Source organism: Phyllostomus hastatus, unplaced genomic scaffold, assembly GCF_019186645.2.
Source record: "Phyllostomus hastatus isolate PE091 unplaced genomic scaffold, TTU_PhHast_1.1 phas_scaffold_46, whole genome shotgun sequence".
In the NCBI taxonomy this organism is placed as follows: Eukaryota; Metazoa; Chordata; class Mammalia; order Chiroptera; family Phyllostomidae; genus Phyllostomus; species Phyllostomus hastatus.
Window position 1 is genome coordinate 43,428,553 of NW_025334032.1, and position 23,618 is coordinate 43,452,170.

General features: G+C 44.0%; 1 protein-coding gene across 3 annotated transcripts in view; it reads left to right on the forward strand.

The window, feature by feature from the left end:
* Window positions 1-22,585, forward strand: part of GPM6A (glycoprotein M6A) — a 184,969-nt gene extending 162,384 nt beyond the window's left edge. For all 3 annotated transcript variants that reach the window (XM_045821708.1, XM_045821709.1, XM_045821707.1), the window contains 5 exons: window positions 9,880-10,036; window positions 14,781-14,934; window positions 16,115-16,191; window positions 16,710-16,775; window positions 20,478-22,585. In XM_045821708.1, the coding sequence (XP_045677664.1) occupies window positions 9,880-10,036; window positions 14,781-14,934; window positions 16,115-16,191; window positions 16,710-16,775; window positions 20,478-20,630 (607 nt within the window). In that variant the 3' untranslated portion in view covers window positions 20,631-22,585. The remainder of the gene's footprint in view (window positions 1-9,879; window positions 10,037-14,780; window positions 14,935-16,114; window positions 16,192-16,709; window positions 16,776-20,477) is intronic.
* The last annotated feature ends 1,033 nt before the right edge of the window (window positions 22,586-23,618 follow it).

Genomic DNA, 23,618 nt, shown 5'->3' on the forward strand with positions numbered 1-23,618 from the left:
AAAGAGATGCACCATTTTATCAAGCCACAGAGTGAAAATTCCTTTCTTGCAGGTGGGAAGCATGGACCCTGGACAGAATGAGAACAAATGTTTTAGGGAAAGGAAAGTTGAAATATTTATGTTGGTACTTAAAATTTGAGACTGATTGGTCATAAAATAAGAAATACAACAGCCCTGGCTGGTGTGGCTCAGTGGATTAAGTGTAGGCCTGCGAACCAAAGGGTCGCTGGTTTGATTCTCAGTCAGGGCCCATGCCTGGGTTGCAGGCCAGGTCCCCGGTAGGGAGCACGCGAGAAGCAACCACACATTGATGTTTTGCTCCCTCTCTTTCTCCTTCCCTTCCCCTCTGTCTAAAAGTAAATAACTAAAACCTTTTAAAGAAAAGGTTTATAACAAGGTAAGAGGGTGAGACTGAGAACCAGCCCCCTACCACCCTCTGTCACACACACACAGTGATTAAGAGGAGGAGAGAGTTGATTAGCTAGCTACTCAGTTAAGAAGTAGATTTATTTTAAAACATATTCACTAACTCTGAAGTATCTGTTTAGAGCTCATCTATGTCTCTGACAAATGGAAATGAAGAAATAACAAATTTTTCAAATCATGACCTAAAAAAGAGAAAGGAATATACTGATATAACTTTATTTTATAATTTTTTCTACAGAATTAGCATTATCCATTAAATTGAATTCTGTAAGTTCACAGTAAATAGTTTATCAATTTCTATTATATTGGCTGTATAGCATGAATTGATCTTCGAGAGTTTATAAGTGACCTTTATCATTGGAAATATAATTAAACTATTGAAAATGATTTGGATAATTGCAAGTCAGTTTCAGAGAACCTTAAGAAAATGACTGCATGGGTATATTTTAATGTGGTAAAACTGACATTTTCTTTTTAGTTTTATTTCAGCCTACACTGGACAAAATACATTTTCACTGTGCATTATTTTAAGCTACCACAGATGTCCTTAAAATCTACAGATTCTCTATATTTAGGCTACATCCAAATTGCTAACTTTAATTTTGGAATAGACGTTTTAAAGAAACACAAGCCTAATAAGCGTCATGGGTTGGGGACACGCATGGAGGAGAAACCAGTGGTCAAGCTGTTCGACACCCCGACAGTGCCTGGTCGCAGCACTCTGCCCGAGCTCTGACGTGCTTGTCCACAGGGGAAGCTTAAGAGAGAAGTCAGAGACGATGCAAAGGTAGCACTTTTACTGCGCTGTTCTCTTAGGTTGGGAGTGAAGTGCACCACCAGCGAAGCCTGTTTGGAATGGGCAGAGTCCCGTTTTGACAGGAATAACGGCAAGGATTCACATGAGCCCTCATTTCGTATTTCAAATAACTAAAATTGCTACACCAGACTCTGTGAAGCCACCAAGTGAATTATGATTCTCTGTCAACAAACAGGCCGAGAAAACACCGAGGGGAGATATGTCCCATAAACTAGTAGGTACAACCAGTGCCAACGAGTACATTCAAAGTCTCCGTAAAGGTTTAGACCAGGCAGAAACTACCCTGGGCGGGGCTGCCTGCCAAGGCTCTCAGAGGGACAGATCAGAAACAAAGGAAGGAAAATACAGAATGCAAAGCAGAGGTAGGGGAAAGCGGTAGTACAGGCAACACCCTTGCTTGGACATCCTCTAAGGCAGCTTGGAAAAGAATGTGAAAGAGAATGATTGTGGAGAAAAGACTTGTTGGCCAACCTTAGTGACATATGGAGAGCCCGTTCCTTTTCTCCATAGTTCTTATCCTTGATTCAGTCAAACCAAGTGCTCCCACACGGTTGGCTTATAAAGGAAATAAGCCTGTTGACTGGAGTGGGAACTGGAAGATAAAACCAATTGTCCAAGATCCCAGCCCCCCACCCGAGGTCCTTGGGATCAGAGGAGTCACTCCTCCACCTCAGCTTCTCACTCTCTGTTTCTTCTCCGTCTTCCTCCTTGTAAACACATTCACGTATCTCAACATGGGCGGTGTTTCCCAGCCTGTGGGCCTCATACACCGAAATGTGTGTCTTCTGTTTCACTGGTCATCTATCCAGTTTCCAATACTGACTTCTCATAAATAGATTTGCAAATAACCCCCATTCTCATGCAATCTCTATTTTGGACATTAATTCTAAATACCGTTAGCTCTCACCAGTGGAAGGCGATCTGAAATGTAGCTCCTATACTGATGTTGCCCATTAAATCACTTTGTCAAATTCTATTTGCGATGTGGGCACCTCCCCAGAGTGGGGAAAGTGAATCTCTCAAAGACCTTGTGACCCACTGATATATATTTAAGAATCCTTCTGTTTCTCCTCACCTGCTTGGTTTCCCAGAAGTTTTTCTTCCCTTAATCTGTCAGTTTAGTCTTTCAAGTTCATGGCCATTTGCTGGCTCCAAATGATTGTGACAATGAGCATGTAATTTCACCCACTGTGCTCACTGGGGAATATCCCCACACTCGAAGTACAGCTCCTGTTGTTCGCGGGAGCCGGTTTGGCCCCTGGGCCCCGGGAACAGCTCACTGTTATGCCACATTTGGCTGTGTGGTGAGGCCAGTTTTCTGATTTGAGATTTGGACTCTCATCCGTGAGCCCCCTGGCAAGGCGTTACCATTGTGCTTCATAGGTTTCCCTTGACTGGGTGAGCAAGAAGCAAGGTAAATATTTTACCTTTGCAAAGCAGATTCACAGATAGGACAAAGAAATACAGAAACTGGTTAGAAAATTAGATGTCAGACAATTCAAACCACTAACTTGGCCAAGTGACTTGGCCTCTTGAATGACTCTCCTGAGACTGAGCAAGGGACAACCTTATTGACAATACAGTGCTCCCTTGAAAACATCGGACAGATTGTATTAGGGTTTTGACTAATTGTAATCAGGATTGAGGAACTGGTACTATTGATTTCTGGAGTGGATGTATTTCATTTTCACAATTCTGACTGTGACCTGAGGTCGATGCATCAAAAACTGGGTTTACTAGATAATGAATTCTTTGATATTTAATGCACACATAAAAATCAGTTCCTGTATGTCTAAAGCAAAAGCAGGCAGTGAGCTCAATAAAATAGGTGTATTGGTTGTGCTCTCAACTAACATAATATGTGTATAAATCTTAGTCTGCCTGTCGTTCATGTTTATTCCTCAGAAATTAATGAAATAGGAAACTGTTATCAGCGGCCTAATGGATGGGAGTGAGGAGGAAAGGAAAGCAGGAATTCATGGCAAGATAAAGCCAGGTTTCATAGGCTCGTGGACGTCACAGCAGTGTGCACACGCCATCTGTTCTGACCCAGGGGGTTGACAGTCAAGCCAGATGGCTGCAATCTTCTCCTTATAAGATGTTTGAAGATCAGGCAAATTCATGTTGATGTGAGATTATTGATTAGTTGTGGAGAGTCAAAAATAATGTCAGTTGTTGCTAGAACATCAGTTAGAAAACTGTACTGAATTCCTAACTCCTGATAAAATAAAAATAAACAGTGAGTACCTTCCTAGGCAATATTTCAGCCAGACTAGTAGTGCTCAGATGGGTGTTTAAGGAAAACCACCACCACCACCAGACCAATACATTAAGTGTGAGAAGCTGAGAGAGAGAGAGACAACAGTACGTGAGGCCAAACTCCTGGGTTTGTTTAGGTGGCCTCTTCTCCTTCCCACCTTACCTCTCTTCCCTTGCACAAGTTACTGAACCTGTCTGCTTCAGTCCTTCCTCAGGAAAGGGGACTCACTGACGCCACCTGCTTCCTAAGGCTGTCATGGGCATCAACTGAGTTGGCATTTTAAAACAACTGTCACATGGCTCACGTGTTTATAAGCACTGATTCTTGATGAACATGATGTGATGATAATGGTGGTGACAGTGGTTGTCATGACAGCGATGTCTTCCCTAAAGCGCTATCTCCACGTTGACAGTCACTGTCATGCTTCCAAAAGCCTGTTTGTCTCTGGGCAACAATTAAGCCATCCTGCTTACATAATGCGCCCACTGATTTGCCACTTAGCTAGAGCAGACATTTAAGCCAAGGTACATATCTGGGTAGGTTTCAGACTGAGTTAGAATTCAAAGTTTTAATTCCTGTTTTCTTTCCTAATGCCCAAGAATACAGCAAGTGTAGAAAAATATTTACAAATAAAACTATGAGGATTTTATTCAAATAATGTGTGTAAGGTTATCATGTACAAGGAAACTTACTTTGTTCTTTGTGGTTCAGAGAGATTTGAGCCAATGAGTTCCAGTTTACAGGGAAATAGTTGTTAGACTCAGTACAAAGGACTTTCTAAGGGTCAGAGTTTTCTACAGAGTTCGTGGGCTGACTCAGTGAAGGTGTTCAGGTGTGGCTGGTAATGAAGTTCCAGTTCTGAGATGTTTACAATCTATAAGTCACTCAATAAATCTTGGCCTTCTTTATTCAAGAACAACTATCTTAATTCTAATTTTGTTGATTTGGTTATTGTGAATATCTAGTGTGGAAATGTATTTAAAACTCTTTGAATTTATTGTAGTTTTATATTGTTCTTGTTTCCAAATATGCATACATGCTCTTCAGGCTAATTTTTGTCTGGTGTTTCTTTTAGTGAATTCAGTCACTTAGCAGAAATCACTGGGTCTGCTGTGAGCCACTCACTGTGCTGATGTACAGGGACACAAGATGGAACAGGACAAATTACTTCTCTTCAAGTGCTGACGTAGGAAAGAAAGTGCCATCCACATCCTATTAAGCAGATACAAATTAGAGAATAATAGTTACTACATGTGGGATCCATCAGGCTAATGAAACAGGGAATGGAGCAGCTACAGTAATCAATACCATATGGTATCGGCACAGACATACATACAGGTGAACCTATAAGCACATATAAAACCATGACCCTACTCACCTTTTTACCAAAATACTTTCAGATGGATTGAAAGTTAAAATGTAAGAGTAAATTAATTCATACTTGCTAGAAGAACATATAGATTAAGATTTCACATATTATGGGGCAAGTATTATTTAAGCAATATAAGAAATAAAGACTTATAGATTTGACACAATATAAATTAAATTTTACTCATGAAAGTGTGTGAAAACATTAAAATGTATGAAAAACTGAGGGAGATATTTACCAGTTACATGACAAGTGTGCTTAATTCTAATAAATTCAAAATTAACAACAAAAATATATTCTAGGTATTCCAGTAGAAAAATTGGCAAGATATGAAACATATCCCATTAAAAATACAAAATGATTAATACCTTGTAAATACATCTTCCTCCATACTACTAAACTAAGAAAATCAATTAAAATAATACCATTTTTTACTATAAATTTATCAGGAAAATTGAACGATGATACCTGGGATTGGAAAACAAAGAGAGAATAGTCCCTCTTACTCATCATCAACACGTCTTTATTGTGGCACAAACTTCCTGAACACGACTTCTGCAAAATAGACCTCAACATTTTCTAGGAACTTTTCTTAAAGGAACAACTTACACTGTTTCCAGAGATGTACCATGCTGTTTATCATAGTAATGCATTAGCTTTCTGTAGTTACTGTATACAACAAATTTAGTAAGTTAAAAAAACACAAATTTATTATTCTTTTAAAGTTCCGGACGTCACAAGTCTGAATCGGGTCACACTGAGCTCATTGAAATGGGCTGAAATCAAGATACTGGCAGGATCGCGCTCCCTCTGGAAGCTCTGGGAAGAATCCCTGTTTGCATCCCTGGCTCCTGGCCTCAGTCTTCCAAGCCCACCAATGAGCATCCTCAGATCTCCGAACCTGAGCCTGACTCTCCTGCATCCGGCAAACTGTGGATGCGGAGTGGCTGCTCAGAACAAGGGGGATCGGGGCAGCTCCTTGGTGTAGAAGCAGACCGGGCTGTGCCGCAGATGGGCACCGGGAAGAGCAAGGTTATGAGCTTCTGAGAAAGAAACCAGCAAGTCTGTCGACTCAAGAAATTACACTCACGGGCCCTTCAAAATTACACCCCCCGAAAAAAAGGTTTCAGTGGCCATAAGAATGTCTAGACAGACTGATTGGTGAGGATCTTCTTTCGTACAAAGCTAATTCTTTAAAGACTGGGAGAGGTTGCTGTTTTTCCAAACACACAGACCCGCAAAACTAAATTACAAGACCCCTGAAGAAATAAGGAAAACACTGCCCATAAAGGAACAAAATTAATCTCTAGAAAACAGTCTTAAAGAAATGGAGTTACATGAATCATGAGACGCAGAATTCAAAATAACCATCATAAAGATGCCTTATAAACTCAAGGAAACAATGCTTGAACAAAATGAGAATATCAACAAAGAGATAGAAAACATAAGAAAGAACCAAACAGAAACTTGGGGGTTAAATAACTGACCTGAAAAATTCGCTAGAGGGGTTCAAAAGCTGGTTGATGGAGCCGAATGAAGAATCAGCAAACTCATAGACGTGTCATTTGAAATCATCCAGTCAGAGGAGCCGAAGGAGTGAACCAGAGTAAAGAAAGCCATAGAGACTCAGGGGGCACCTTCCGGCTGGTCCAAACGTTCCCTGTGGGAGTCCAGAAGAAGACAGAAAGGAGCAGAAAGCTTATTTATAAAAACAATGACAGAAGACTTCCCAAATCTGCACAAGGACTTAGACATCAAGATTCAAGAACCTCAGTGGACTCTAATTAGGATAAATGTAAAGAAATCCACATCGAGACATATAATCAAATTATCAAACATGGAAAAACAGAATTCTGAAAGAATCTAGAGCAAGCAACTCTTTACCTAGAAGGGAAACTGGATGAGGCTATCGGTTGATTTCTTTGCAAACTCTTGCATGCCAGAGGGGAGTGAGGTGGTTTACATCACTGAGGGAAAGAAACTGCCAACCAAGGATACTGTGTCTGCCAAAAATACCCTTCACATATGAAGGAGAAACAACTCCTCAGAATTTAAAAAAAGAGCTGAGGAAGTTTATCACCACTAGATTTGCCATACAAGAAAGGCTTAAAGGGAACCCTTCAAGTTGGAATAAAAACACTTTAAATAGCAACACAAAAGCCCATGAAAGTATAAAGCTCACTAGTAAAGGTAAATATAGACAAATACAGAATACTGTCAATACTACCACATAAATCACTTTTAATTCTGGCACAGAAGTTAAAAGAAAAAAGTATAAAAATGCTGTAGCTGCAGAAATATGGTAATGGCTACATAACATTAAAAAATGTAATTTGTAATACCGATAACATAAAGCGTGTGGCTGAGATGAGTAAACGTTCAGAGTGTTTGTATGTGATTGAAGTTCTCTTCTCAAAATTAACTCTAAGATGTTCTGTGTATGCCCTATGATAACCACCGAGAAAATATCTATAGAAGATATATAAAAGAAATTGAGAAAGGCACAAAAGCATGTCACTGTTAAAAAAAATCAGTGAAATGGAAAGGAAGACACCAAGAGACAGCAAGACAAAAAAAAAGCTACAAGACAAATAGAAAATGACTAAGTGGCAATAGCAAGTCCTGTGTTATCCGTAATAACTTTAAAAGTAAGTGGATTAAACTCCCCAATCTAAAGATGCAAAGTGACTAAAGGGTCATAAAAACAGGATTCAATCCCTGTGGGCTATAGGAGAATCTCTTTAGATTTAAAGGTAAACATAGTAAAAGGATGAAAAAAGATTCCAAGCAAATGCTAACCAAAGGAGAGCAAGGGTGGCCATGCTGGTATTAAACAAAATATACTTTAAGCCAAAACTGTCAAAAGAGACAATGGAGAACTTTATGCAATGATAAATGGGTCAATTCACTAGGAATATTTGACAGTTACATATGCACTCAACATCAGGCAGAACAAACTCTGTCAGACCTGACGGGAGAAACAGTAGCCACTTTCTGTAGTAGAAATGGTGGGTGTTCTGATGGAAGGTCCAGACAGAAGATTAATTAGGAAGCAGAGGACTTGGACAGCACTGTTCTGCAAGTCAGCCTCACGGGCATGCTAGAACATTCTATCCAACTGCAGCAGAGTACACATTCTTCTCAAGGGCATGTGGAACATCAGGACAGAGAACTCGGTAGGTAACTCAAGCCTTAACCAATTTAAGAAGTCTGAATTTATACAAACGCCATCCCACTTACAATAAAAATCAAAAGGAATAAAATACTGAGGAATAAACTTAAACAGGAAGGGGGCAGATTTGTATGCTGAAAACTATTAAACATGGCTGAAATAAATTAAAGAAGCAGCAGTTGGAGGAGATTGTATTGTCAGAATTCACATACTACCCAGAGCAGCCTACAGATTAAATGCAATCCTCATCAAAATCCCAATGATTTTTTTAATGAAAATGGGTAAAAGCAATCCTAAAATTCATATGGAACCACATATACCCAAAATTCATATGGAACCCAAATAGTCAAAATAATCTTGAGAAAGAGGAACATTACTGGTGACCTTACACTCTAAAATTTTAAAACATTATAAAGCGGCAGTAATCAAAGCATCCTAGTGCTAACCTAGAGACAGACAGACAAATGGAGCGAAGCAGAGAGCTCAGAGGTGAACCCTTGCCTGTACAATACAGTGAAATGATGTTCGACAAGGTATTAAGACCACACCATGGGGAAAGGACAGTATCTTTAGAAATGATTTTGGGGGAAATGGACATTCACTTGCCAATGAGTGAAATTGGACCCTCATCTTACACCATTCGTATGTAAGACCTGACACTGTACAATTCTTAGAAGAAAACAGAGGGGAAAACTTCATGATATTGGTACTGGTGAGGATTTCTGAGACATGGCACCCAAAGTGCAGGCGGCAAAGGCAAGAACAGACACATGGGACCTCGTGCAACCTGGAGGCGTCTGTGCAGCAGAGACACCAGCAGAGCGAGGAGGCAGCCTACAGCGTGGGAGAAAGTATCCGCACACCGTGTAGCCAACAAGGGATTAACACCCAAAACACATCAGGAACTCCTATAGCTCGATAGCAAAAGTAAATAAACAAATCAGTAAATAACTTGACTTACAAATGAGCAAAGGACTTAAATAGACATTTGTCAAAGAAGACATGCAAGTGGCAAATTCTATGATTTTGTTTTCAAAAGGGCTTTGGGGTTCCCCTACAACATTTAGAATAACAGAAAAATCCATCTGCAAGTTGCGGACAATCCAGGGGTCTCTCGCATACGGGGCACTCGGCTGTGAGAACAGGAAGGATGCCTACCCGCTCCTCCTTGGAATTATGCTGCACCCTGGCTCATGCCCAATGCTGTGCAATTTCTCATAGTGATTCTCCCTAAAATGCTTACTTCTCACAATCACCACTTATCTGTAAAGCTATAATTTTTTATTACTGATATCATCAGCAGAAAATGGTAGTGATGGTTTACAGTAAGCGTGACATAAAACACAATTACAACTGGCTTTTTATAATAACAAAAATTTGAGGTTGTAATTTCCTCAAAAATGAATGTATCATTAACCATAAAGCTTTCCTCCTCTTTTAAAACTCAGTGGTATATACAGAAATCTTTATACTTGGTATTTTGTCATAATTAGAGAAATCATGTGTTGAGCATCCTAGTTATCGCATGAATTTAAGCCAACTCCCTAGCAATGGGACTCACCGCTTATCCAAGGCGGCTTGGGAAGGGGCAGTGGGGAGGGAAGGGCAATGCACAGACAGGACAAGCCCTTGCCGGCAGGTACTGGGAGTGGAAGAATCAAATGTACACACAGACGTTAGGCCTATGGAGCAAAAGCGTGCCTACAGCCAACCTGCATTAGGCCCGTACATGCTCCCCAGGCCTCGCCCCGAAGGAACCGTGAGCTCCGGAGGGCCCGGCACAGGTTCAGCCGCAGAGCGCGGTGATGAAAGTAAACGTGGCCTTCTCTCCCCAGGATCGACATCTTCAAGTACGTCATCTACGGCCTGGCGGCGGCCTTCTTCGTCTACGGCATCCTGCTCATGGTGGAGGGCTTCTTCACCACCGGCGCCATCCGAGACCTCTACGGGGACTTCAAGATCACCGCCTGCGGCCGCTGCGTCAGCGCCTGGGTACGTTGGTCGAGAACGTTCAGTGTCACGCGTGAGTTCGTTTCAGGGGCGCACAGGTGTGTGTCTTCGCCTGCCGGGGGTGGAAGGGGTTTTTAAACCCCTCAGTACGGTTCCCCCCTGTGATCGCGATCCTAACTCTCAGCGTGGTTTCCCGAAGTAAGATTATTCCACGTGAACGTCCAGTTTCAAATTCTCAACCACATGCAGCAAAACAGTCAGCTGATTTACGATTTATTTTTTCTCAAAGGGCTTTGGGGTTTCAAGGCAATGTTGAGAAATTCCAATGACAGAAAAAGCCACCTGCAATTTATAGGCAGTACGTGTCTCTTCTCCTTACTGCATGTCTGTATTTTACCTTAAATTTGGGGAGAATTGTATCATCTAATATCTGTTTAACAGTGACATATAAGATAAGAATGATACTACTATACTAATTTAGGTTTTAAGTCCTTATTGGCCTGATGGTTAATGGTAAGTCCATTTGTCATACTCCAGAGCCAATGCGGGCAATGCGTGTCTGTCTATGAAAGCACACGGGTCTCAATGTGGAGAGTAATATGGCTGAATGTACTTCTGCATTTTTATGCATAATAGTTCTCCTCTGATGCAACTTCGCCACTTTCATCCTTGACTAACATGTTTTCTTACTTTTCCAATGTTATGTAAGAGTATGCATTTAAGTACAGCACGTATTTCCTCTTGATTACGATGTCTCTCATAAGGGATGATGTAATTCATTTCAGCCTTACAGAAAAGTTAAAAAAAAGATACATTTTAACCACCAAACATTTTTTTTACCAGCTTATAACAAAGTCTGCTGTGCTGCTCAGCTCAGTGGTGATAAGAAACTGTTGTGGGTATTTATTTATATATTTATAGTTGTCTCTGGAATACTCTCTTGAGAGACTCATGGGGGGTCAATATTGCAATATCTAAGTTCGTAGGATCGGTAATATGAAATTACAGATCTGGAGAACATTAAGTTAAAGGTCTTGGATTAATTCTTTTTTTATTCGTTTTTATTGTTGCAAAATGTGCCTTTCTGCTCAAGCAGGAGCCCCCTCTGAATGCCTTTCCCCCACGCAAGGACTTCTTCTTCTTCTTCTTTTCTCCAAACGTGGAATGGAACCTGATTTCCTCACCCTGTAGCGTCCCATCCTTCAGGCACACCATCTGTTTCGGGGGCGGTGGCAGTGATCCCAGCCCGAGGAGCAGGCTGAGGTTTGACCTGCACGTCCCGTGTGCCAGGGTGTGCGCTGACTGCCGCTCAGCAAGGAACTCACCCCAGCGCCACCTCGGTCTCGGGGTGGGGGGCGGGGTTATCGGGGGTCCCCCTTTCCCAGCGGCACGTGCAGAAGCAGAAAGAGCAGCCCAGACTCAACCCAGCTCGAAACCTGGGCTGGCAGTCAGTGTGCTGTCAGGCCCCTTTCTTGCTAAGCAGATGTGACATTTCGGCCAGGCACACAGTAAGTAAGCGGCAGTGTGTCAGCGCTTGATGCACGATAAGTCAGTTAATCAGACTCTGCCCTCCTGCAGATCAGAATCAAGTGGCAGAGAATGGAAAGGGACTTGCATGACGTCATCCAGATGAGTGACAGCCGAAGTGGGTGGGCACTGAGACGGGCGGCATGATTACTGATACTTTGCAGCTTAGTGGACCCTTGGCGCCTGGGCTGGGTGGGTGAGCAAGGCCACCCTGCGCAGTCAGCTTTAGCTGTGGACTTGCTTCCTTCCGCCCCCAGAAAGGAGAAGGAATAAGGAGCACCCGAGAAATATTCTCCTTTGTCTCGGGTGGAGTCGAGCAAAATGGGAAATGTTTACTGTAGGCAGCCCAGGGTGTGTCAAGGCCAGATGTTGTCTGGATTTCTACATGGCACATTTTTATTCTTCTGATGAGGAGAATAGGAGGGAGCATTCCTCGTTCTCTGCAGCCCACATCCTGCCACGCACCTGATCACGCGTGAGGTCAGGAAACAGAGCACGGAGCGGTGGAAGCATACTCCAGTCCCTTCCCTGGTTTAAACAGCTTAATACTCAAAACGTTTTATTTGCTAGTATGTTTAGCCAGGCTTTGTTTCCCCTGGGATGTAGAAGGTGTGAGTACACCTGCCAGCTCACAGTGTAAGGACCTTGTCAGCGCTTCACAGGACGGGCCAGCAGGAAGTCAGCTTTGGGAGGAGAAGCAGCCATGTTATTAGAAAGTGTTCATTACGTTCTGGATTTCTGAAGTCCAGTGACACTTAGCAATTTGTAGGTGATAAGGTTGATCTCAGGTCTCCTTAGCTTTATCCCAGCGCTTTTCCTATTTGTTGTATAAATTCCCCACTATCCTCAGCCTCAGTTGTCTCTATGTCAGCCACAGCTCTACTTTCATGTAGGTGCACCAGCTGTCCTACAGCACTGTAAAATAAAGTGTTATTTTAGTATATATTCTGAGTTATTAAATAAGTTTCACTTGTTTGTGGTTTTACCATAATCATGGGGCAAAACCTGGCTAGAGCTCATTACCAGGGGAATTAACGGAGCTGAATGTGAGCGTGAATTCGATTCACTGCACATATTCTACGTTGTGTTGGCCTTCTGCAAATGCGACCACCAGAGGCGTCAAAGCAGAGCCGGAATACTCTGCTGCTTCTCCTCAGAAGTCATAGAACTGCGCCTCTGAAACTCGGGGAGCAGCCAATGTCTGTGGAAAGTTAGCTTTCAGTGTCGGGGCGATGTTTCAGACATTGTCACCTGTGCTCCTATTGCTGCATTAGGTAACGCAGTATGTTTAAAGGATTAAAAATCCAACTTCATGTTCACACTCACGTTCACATGCACTGGTCACCCCGTGTTCTGACTCTGGTCGTGTAACTGTCGCACAGTCATCAGGAAATGTCTCAGAAGATGCAACTTTCAATACAATCCCTACCCTCAGGGGCTCGAACTCCTGACCACAGTGTGCAGAGGGGACACACATCGTGCACCCCCCAGTGCCGATTCAGATTCGCCGGCACACACAGGATGCGTACACACCCAGACCACATCACTGTCCGACTTCCAACTTCGTTCTGAAGATAGAGTTGAGGGTAGCTGGGTTGTGCGGGAGAAAGGGAAGGGAAATCGTATGCCCCTGGGAGAAAATGTACACACCGCGAATCATAGCACACGAAGACTGTGGGTCGAGAGAGCACACCGCCGTGTGAGCGACCTGGAGAGCGGCCCCGTCGCCCCGAGAGCGTGAAGTCCGCCTGCTGGGCGCTGCTCGAAGGCAGGAAGCTGACTGCTCCGGCTGTGATCGCCCGGGTGTGGAGCCACGAGTGTGCGACGCGTGTGCTCCTTCCTTCATACCGTGTCGGTGACGATTGCGGGCCACCATCGGAATATGGACAAGAGCGTCACTCTAAAACTTCTCTGCTGGCCCTGTTGTTGTTCACGCCCTCTGTGCTGAGCTGGCGGGTGCCTCGCTGGCCATCAGGGTGGGGGCTGTGTGTGGTGGAAAAGAGGCCGCACTCCACTGACCCAGGCTCGGGGGGACAAGACACGGGTATTGAGGCAGAGCAATGGTTTGGCAGTGACTTTCTTATCCGGCTGCTTTTCAGGGATAATCCAGACTTTGATCGCTAATATCTGAATCTGATTAATTAACACCACATGACAGAAGAACATGGCCGCTCCCATGAGACTCTCTGCTACCACTGTCTCCTGTCGGGTGTACCTACGTAGGCAATTTGTACAATGAATTGCCCCTCTGATCGTGGGACCTGTGCCTGTAAGCCCAGTGACACGCACCTGGCATGAAGAAATGCCACCCGTTTGTGTCAGTGCGTGGGTTCCAGCCTGCGTGTGGCCTCACAGCACGCGACTACATGTGTTCCCTTTCGGTAAACTCTGATTACAGCCGCTAGTACAAGTGTTAGTGGAGACAGGAAGAGTATGTAATTGCTTAAGCTATTCTGTATGCAGATAAAATGGATTAAATACTTAGTAAGTGATTTGAAACCACACTAATACATATATTTTTATCAGCTATTCATCCACCTACTAATACATGCATCTGTCTGTCTCTGTTTGAGCAGCTAAGCTATGGTGGAGCTGAAACTCTGCATCACCTACCCTGAAGCTAAGCCTCCTTTTCAAGTGTATCTGGGATACACAAGTGGCCTTTGACTATATTTACTAAGGAAAAAACTATGTTCAAACTGAAAACCATACTTTACTATGTTTCTCTAACAAAAGTAAAATTAACATGCATGAAAGACTTAGATTTAAAGTTCACACAAATCATTAAAAGAGTAGACATTCACACGAATATCATTACCTACAAAAACGACATGAGAATCACCATATTGGTAATGTGACATAAACACGATTAAGTAGCTTAAACACTGATGATACGACATGGCGTGCATGACGTTGTAATGTGAATTTGACACGGGCTCGCCTCCTTTTGCACAATGTTTTCTGAAGTTTCAAGAATGGGTTGGTGAGAATCTTACGATAAATACACAAATACCACGGGATTGAGACGCAAAGGGGACGGTCCTTGCTCGCCTGAACCTCTGCGGGCACCTGAGTCCCCAGCAGGCGTACTCACGTGGCCTCTGCCCATCGCCCTCTGTTTCCCATGCTGCAGCCCCTACCAGCCTTAAAACGACAGCGCGGAAATCCTTCCACCGTGTGTGCGCGCGCGCCGTAAACAGAAAGCTCTGCTTTCCCAGTAGCCCACACGTGTCCTCTCTCGCCCTTTTCTCGGCCGCAGTTCATCATGCTGACGTACCTGTTCATGCTGGCCTGGCTGGGGGTGACAGCCTTCACCGCCCTGCCCGTGTACATGTACTTCAACCTGTGGACCATCTGCCGCAACACCACGCTCGTGGAGGGCGCCAACCTCTGCCTGGACCTGCGCCAGTTCGGTAGGTGGATCCCCGTGGGTGGAACCGCCCCGCGCAGCGGTTTCCCCGAGTCACTGTCCAGGGGCGTCCGACCCGCGGGCCACGGGCCACGGGCCCAGGATGGCTATGAATGCGGCGCAACGTGAGATCGTAAATTTACTTAAAAACTTTTTTTGTTTTGTTTTGCGCACCAGTGTTCGTGAGTGCTTGTGTGGCCCAAGCCAACTCTTCTTCCGGCATGGCCCAGAGACACAGTATCAGATTATCTGTTAATTTTGTCTACCACCAACTTGTCTGGCTTACAACTCCCTTCATAAAAATGGACAAATAATAGTCTCTGCGTGCACACATTTGGCATTATTTTCTCTGAAGCTTTCTCATATTTCAGGCACATCTAGTTCTTGCAAAGCCAGAAATATATCGCTTCTGTTTAGCCAGCTGAGAGGACACTGAAAACATAGCTGTAGCGAAAGCCTGTGGCCGCAGCTCTAATGTGTGAGCTCCACTTCGGGATAAAACAAAGGATCCACATTAGGATGAACCTGGTCCCCTCTCTAAAATGAGGTCTGTGGCACCGGGTCCCCCGAGGGCGTGTGATAAAGGCCGAGGCCCTGGCAAGCAGCCGTAGGTCCTGACTTCACAGTTCTCTGCTGGAGTCCAGAAACACGAATGTTTGACGATTGCCCCAAGCGATCCTGACGCGGCTGGCCCATAAACCAGCTGCACCGAGGGTGCGCTGAGTGCAGTTACAGCTCTGTAGTTCCCCTTACTAATGGCCCCGCTTTCAATAGGAGCAGGGAAAAACTTCTCCTTCGGGCGCTCTGCTTTTGTAGACTAACAGCAGCCGTGCACCCACAGAATCAACTGAGGTTCAGACTTCACAGCGGTCTGGGACTTCGCTGCCAAAGCGACTGTCATGCCTACGTCCTTCCGTGACTGGACCGGACCCGGGACTGGCTGCAGCCGGGGTCCTGGTGCTGGAGCGAGCTCAGACTGAGCGTGTGCCGTCCTTCACTCGAGGGCCAGAGAGGTCGGCGCTGCCCCCTACAGGGCTGCACAGGATTGTTACCTAGCAATGAGGCTGAGGAAGAGTCTCTCTATTGTGATGTAACAGACAACGGAACTTGCCCAGGTTTTCTGTGCACAAGTTCCGTTTCCTCCCACTGGCCTCCTGAGAACATGCTTTTTCTACACGTTACAGGGATTGTGACCATTGGAGAGGAAAGGAAAATTTGCACCGTCTCTGAGAATTTCCTGAGGATGTGTGAATCCACTGAGGTGAGTGTTTTCACAGCCTTGAATTTTGTCAGAATCTTAGCTTTGGTTTGCTGTTTGGAGGATAGAGCATTCTACATTTCAGTTTCCCACTTTTTCTTTCAAAAGCAGTTTTTCTTGCAGTGATGTTGTGCAGGGGGACTAGGAAATAAACATGAATGAGATGCTCTGTATATGTCAATAAAATTATAATAAATATTTTAACTTTTTTCTAGAAACTATCATTGTTAGTTTTATTTAAAAAGTGATACCCTAGCCTTATTTGTTCTATTACTGAAAGCCATCATTATTAATCATGATCTCATCTTTCTAATGAAATCACGTTAACAGGAAGCTGTTGCAAAGATTTAAATGATCTGCAGGAGAAAAGATATTGTAGCGATGCTTGCGGAGTGAGTGGCTTATCGCAGGCTCATTTCTGTTAAAGACGAACAAGCTCTTATTCCTAAGAAGCCGCAGGCCTGAGCGCTCTGCTGTCTCAGACCTTGACACACGTGTTCCTTCTGTGGTTTCCTCTGCAGCTGAACATGACCTTCCACTTGTTCATCGTGGCGCTGGCTGGAGCGGGGGCAGCGGTCATTGCCATGGTAAGACCTCGAAGCCCCTGGGCTTGGGTTCTCGATTTGAACTGCAGAGGTATTTGCTTGCAGAGGCCATCCTATCAGAAGTCCAGATGAGTCATTTATTTTACCAGCAGGGGAAACAAAAAAAGGTGGGTGGGGAACGCTGGGTAAATAAAAAGTGAAAGCCAAGGCTTATCCTAAAGAAATATCATCATTACAGCAGAGATAACATTCAGTAATCAGTTTAAGGGTTACAGCTCTCAGTAACATGGTAACAGTGACAAAAATAAGTAAACTCATTAGCATGTAGACATTAGATTACTGTTATAGAAAAACAATCTCTGTGGCACATAGGAACCCATCAGTGCGACCTTCTAAGTAACATCATCGATTCTGTAACTTACGTTATCGTCTTTTCCCCCTTAAATAAGAACATAAAAAGCCACTGAATCACTTATGAAAAAAAGATTAATTTCCTTAAAATAAATCTCAGCAGTTTCATGTCATGTCTCCTGTATCCAATTTTCTTAAGAAATATTAACAAACCCCTAGAGTCTGGCTTTGGGCAAGTCTGGAGGACCTACTACGTGCCAGATGCTTCTCCTCCTCTGCAGCTCTCCCCGGATTGCAGACTGCTCGCTGGGCTGCCGACCACCAGCAGCGAGCAAACACTCTGAGCAGCAGCCACCGCTCCTGCAGGCAGGGCCCGCAGAGGTTGTTTCATGCCCCAGAGTATCAGCAGCTTAGAAAGCTCGATGTCTCCTAGTAACCTCGCCACCGCTGCAGCCCGTCCAAGCTGCAGGCATGCTGAGCTGACTTGCACTAATTTGATTCCTTTCCTGGGGTGCCAGCCCACAGTCTAACGTGTTGGTGAAGGAGCGCCGTTGCAAGAATAAGAGCATTTTACCTCTTGTCAAAGACTAAAAATAGGAGTGACGGGATAATGCTAACATGCTAATGAGCCATTTCAGACCAGCTATTTTTAGTGACTTCATGCTGGCTTTTGTATCAAGATCTGATGTTGTTTTATTAAAAGTGATTTTTTAAAATACCTAACAAAGCCCACTAAGTCAGGGCTAAAGTGGGTTTCCAGATATGTTCTTAATGTATTGTGTTAATTTAGAGTTAGTGTAGAAACTTCTAGTAGGAATTTCATTTCAGAACATGAGGTGCTTCATAAGATCACGTTGGCTGATTGATTGGAGGGATCACAGGAAAGCAATAAGTCAACACCTTCTAACCTTGACCTCAACTCAAAGCTAAAGCGTGCCCCGGGGAAGCACCCACGTGGCCTGGGCAGTGACGTTTCCAGCCCGCACGGTGCCCACTGCCCCACCTGGCTGTGAGACGAGAGGAAGCACCTTCTCGATCTGGTCATCCCTGGGTGATGGATCACCTGTGGGGATGTGCCTGCTCAGGCACTGTACACCCACGTGTAAGAGCTCAGTAGAGTGCTCCTTGCAAAGAGGTGTATAACAAAGCTTTGTCTGCTTTTGCAGCGTCTAGGTGCATGTAAAATTCTGTGTAAACGTGCCCGCCCTCAGGCGGAGCATATCAGGGAGCAGCACCTGTCTAAATCTATTACGGTATTTAAATGCCCTTAACAATGCCTACTCTGAAATGTGTCTATCACCAAAAGACCTTAAGATTATAAAAATTTAAATGCTATGTATTTCTGAAGGAATCTATACTTTGCATAGCTTTAGATATTAAGGTAGAAACAAATTCTCTTTCAAACAGCAAGAGGCTAGAAGATTTTTTAAGTACAAAGCCTACTTCTGGATATCTAAATATATGCAAAGCATAGATTCCTTCAGAAATGTATAATATCTAAATACTAATTTGCACCCATTTTTGCAATTTATTAGCTCTGGCAGTAGTTCGGTTCTCAGGAGACAGGAGTCATGTCACTACCGCTGCTGCTCCTGGTACTAGTGCTGCTCCCAGCAGGACTCTGCTACCGGCTGACGTTGCTCTGAAGCATTGAACGCACCGTCAAACGCTTCATGTACACGAATGCATTCCGTTCTCGCAACACAGCACCTGTTCTCACCCCCAAGGCAGGGTTAGTAGAATGTGCACTAACATTAACATGGGCCCTGCTGCATTACGTGTTAGCGATGTTAGGAATTCTCTCTGCTGACAACATTCATCACCTTGGCCTTGCACCTGGTGCCCATGGTCATGTTTACCTGCTGAGCGACAGTAAGGGGCCTGGCAGGTTGTGTCCCCTCAGGCCAGATGAGAGGTCTGAGGGCCGACTGGGAAGCACTAGTGTCTGAGCTACAAGGTCGCTGAAGTTCAAGTCTGAAGGCATCCATACAATATTTAATGACTCAGGGGCTACATGTCCCCAGGCTTTCAAAGGAAAATGTTTGAACATCTGAAAACACAGCATTTGCTCATGTGGCAAATGCATTGAGTGCCCACTAGTTGCTAAGCACTCTCTACTGCACTTGACATTTGCCCAGCACCGAAACGGTACCGCGTGAACTTGGTTACAGGTGCAACACTTGTTCCGCTTCACTCAGAAAAGGCCTTGGAGAACAAGAATATAACCCACAGGTGCCACTCACATGTAGCTTATAATCTTTGTTAACCAAAATGCAAAATTTCAGAGGAAACAGAACATTCTGAAAATAGCTCATGCTTGCTGGTATGCCTCTTGTCTCATGCTGTTACGTCAAAGTTGTTTTATTTTTTCCTGCTGTCTGTTAATGACCTTAATCCACCACAGTAGCCACCATTCAGGACTGAGTTTGCACTCTCTGTGTCCACCTGCTCTTTCCTAGGACAAACCTACCTCCTGCCTTTTAGTGTGTTCTTGACTAATCAACGTTTTAGTGTTCTCTGTTACTAAATTAGGGGTAAAAATATTGCCCTCCCATCAAAACTTAGAGAAAGCAGAAAGCTACCAACTTGGTTTCCCCTCCCTACTTATCCACCGAAATTCCTCACCCAGAAAACTGCTCGCTCTCTCCTGGGGACCCAGAGGGAGGGCAAGTGAGAAAACACGCAAGTGACCCTCCCTGCGGCGTCAGTCCGAGTCCATCGGGGTCTTCGTCACTGGAGTGACTTCATGCCCCGGACAAACCCCGAGCTTCCTTTGTGAGCCCGGCACTAGTCTCGCTGGTGTGGATACCTGTAAATGTGCCAAATCCACAGGACACAACACCTGCTCTTGTGCGGTTTGAATCTAAGGGGAGCTGCAACACTCACTGGATGGAAAATGCACTGGATGGTGAAATCCACAGGTTTATTTCGGGGTTTCTATGACCGCTCTTTCGATGGCACAGCAGACAGTGTACCCTCCCCTTAATTCAGGTTGACTCAACTCAAGCTGCATGCGAGACTATTTCCGATTATGGGTTAGAAGACATAGATGCACGGACATGAAAGGGATAGTCATATGGTTTGGGCAGGTGAGGGCAGCATGGACAGGAAACACCACATAAAGATTAAAAAATCAGTCTTGGAAGCGTCAGAATGGAAAAGAATAAGACATAGGGGAAAAAAGAAAGCCAAGATGGTGTTTTGCCGTCGGAGGAGCGCGCAAGGAATGGGTTGCATTTACATCATTCCTATCACCGCGGACACCTGGTTGCACTTAACTAGTGAACATGTCTCGTGCAAGCACGTGTGCAATGGGCACACTCCTCTCCTGCTGGGAGGCGCCGGGGAGACACCCCGCAGCCTCCCGTATAAACTGTCGTTGTCTCTGCTTAGGTTCACTACCTGATGGTTCTGTCCGCCAACTGGGCCTACGTGAAGGACGCCTGCCGCATGCAGAAGTACGAGGACATCAAGTCCAAGGAGGAGCAAGAGCTGCACGACATCCACTCCACCCGCTCCAAAGAGCGGCTCAACGCCTACACATAAGCGGAGCCCTCCCGGCCGGCCCCGTTCCGGCACACCGGCGTCCAGCCCAGGGCCGCCCCCCCACCCGACCCTCTGAAACTAAAAGGGAAGTGCTCCTCATCAACGACGCGGAGGGTGACTTAGGAACCACCCGAGCCCGCTGCTTGCTGGGGAGCACTTCATTTCCGAATCTGTCAGCCTGGTGTAATCAGACCTCTTCCACAAGCTCCTGTCCAGCCTTCTTGTTTTTAAATCTCTCAAACTCATTTCATAGTTCTTAAGAGCGATGATCCCGGCACCGCCAAATGCAGAGATCTAATTGATTTTTACCCACTTCCCTTGTGTTATACAGAACACCTTTTGCATTCTTTCTTATGTTTTGGAATAAAATAGCTTTTTATACTTTTTAGTTTTGATTTCGGTAACTAGTTTAACTACAGGTAACCTTCCAAGGGACCACTGTACATTATGAACCGCAGACAGAGATGGTGTTCTGCTGACTCTTCCTGAGACGCGGAAAATCTTGTCTGAAGACCAGGGCCGCGTCACTCCGGGCCCTGGTCGATGTCTTCATCCATCTAAGGTGCAATTTCTAAATTCGTAAGAGTAGGTCAAAAAAAAAAAAGTGCTTCTTATCTTTGTTAACACTGTATTTTTTTCCTGGCGTACTGAAGAGGTATTTCCCTCCGGTTCTTCAAGTCTATGTTGTGAGCATGTACAAACCGTGATGCTAAATGCATGGCCTGCCGCCGTTCTGAGGTCGTGACGCCAGGCGGACCTTTTCACGTGCAGCCTGGAGACGGTTTCGATGGAAGTGACTAGCGCGGACAGCGGGAGAAGGGTCTCTCTGTGACTTAAGCAGTGGCTGGGTTGGACTTTGAACATGTTAGCGTGGAACGTGAGTTACCTTCATGAAGGCGGCGTATGAACAATAAGCACACTAACCCCTCCGAAGTCGTTTTACCTACTTTAAAAAGGTTCATGGGATTGCACCTCTGTAAACTACCCCTCAGACGTGTATGATAGATTTGAAAAGGCTTCCATTAATATAATAGCGTTGCTTGCAGCCTCCCAATCTACGTTGGTTTACCTGTAGTGTTTTTTAAAGTATGGTTAGAGGCCACTACACAGTGTAACCTTCCCAAGTGTGGTGGCGTATCTGTGCTTTTATTTCCAGTAAGTCATTTTAACCAAATGTTCGTTCCTATTCATTTATAAGAAGTACCTATATCAAAAGAATAAAAAAAAAAACTGCAATCAGTATTACTGGACCAAATTTGGTGTTTGTTTTAACCTTGACTCTTGACTATTTCTAATGCTACAAGAATGCTGTAAAGTGTCTTTGAAAATGCTGTCTCCTGACAAGACATTTTGATCAGTGCATGGGAACTAGATAGAACCGTGCACTGATTTGACCATTGTGAAACCTTTTCTCGGTAAGTGCATTTCTAATAAACTTTATGGAGTGAAACAACCTTTGTACGCTGGCTAGTCACACATCACCCATAATTTTACAAGTTCTTGTAGTACGTAGGGATATTACTAGGGTTCTCTGTGGCATGAAAATGCATCTGTAGTATTATTTAATTAATTTGGGGTTTTGCTTCTTTTTTTTTTTTAGATTACCTTACTGGTTCAACATTTTCTGATATATGCAGTATTACAGATATTCAGCAAAAGTATTAATGGGCTTCTTTAAATTCTATATGATAGTGTTTCAGTTCTGTGTCTTAACAGTTTGTGATGATTTTTAAAACTGTCTTTCAAACTTATGTAATGATGTTGATGCTTTTGCCTTTTTTTCCCCTGGTATTAGAGTTTGTATTTTCACAAGGAGTGCTTTGTAGCAGGCATTACAATTAATCTGTTTTGTACATAAATGTGCCAACAGCTCGATGGTGGCGTTTTTGAAATGTAGAACCAAGTGCTTGCAAACTGTAATAAACACACCTGTGTACTTTGTGTACTTATGATTAGTTTCTGCGGTGTAGTTCGTTTTCTTCTCGTTTTGTTGATTCTTCTTTCCTGGGCGTGTGCGTGCTTTTCAAATGTGACAGGTGGCCCTGTTTTCTTCATGTGCTTATTACCTCCGTGGAGCTGACCTAACGCTCCACACTCAGTGAGCATTCTCTTCGTGAACACACAGGATGGGGATGGATGTGAGGGGTTGGGGAGGGGGCAGAGCATTGAAGACTTCAGTGGTCATTTCACTTGGCAAGTGATCACGAGTCCCAAGGTACAGCATTTTCTCGCCTAATTTTGGTTGTTTTGTGTTTCCTTTAGTGCTTCATAAACTAACAGAAACAAAAAAGACTAATGAAATTCAGAGGAAAAAATGATTTCTCAGTTCAACTTCAAAATATCAAGGTGAGACCCATAATATGAAAAATACATATATTTTTTCTAAATATTTTTGTTTGTTTCAGGTGTAATTTCTTCTGGCCAAACTAGAAGTGATGGCAGTTTAAAAATAGTAAAATAGTGTCAATGAGGATCTTGATTTTAATAAGACCTCAGGATTTGTACTAGTCTTCAATGATCTATGTGTTATTAATGAGTGGCAATTTGGAAATTTCACCAACTTAGATTAAGAACTTACTTAAGTTCCTAAAATGTGTTGGCCTGTTCTGACTTGGGTGTAATCAGGTTACTTCATGTTAAAACTTAGAAAGAGCAGCTTCTGATTTTTTCACTCAAACATCAAGCACACTTGACTTTCTGTTTTGTTTTACTTTTGTCCTTTAGACAAAAGAGAGACATATCATTTTAAAATACAAGGGTGGGCAACAGAAAGTTAACAGGTGTAGTACAAATAAGTAATACCATAATTAATAAGTGACACAAGAGCAGACTCAGTTTCTCATACAACTGGAAATCTGCTGTCGCCCACCGCTGTGCATTTCCCATGAGTAACCTGCTGGCTGGACGCGCTGGACACGATGAAATCTGATTTGAACTCTCGCGGTGTCCTGCAAGGTTTTCAGAGGGCAGGTCGTCCAGAGTCACCGG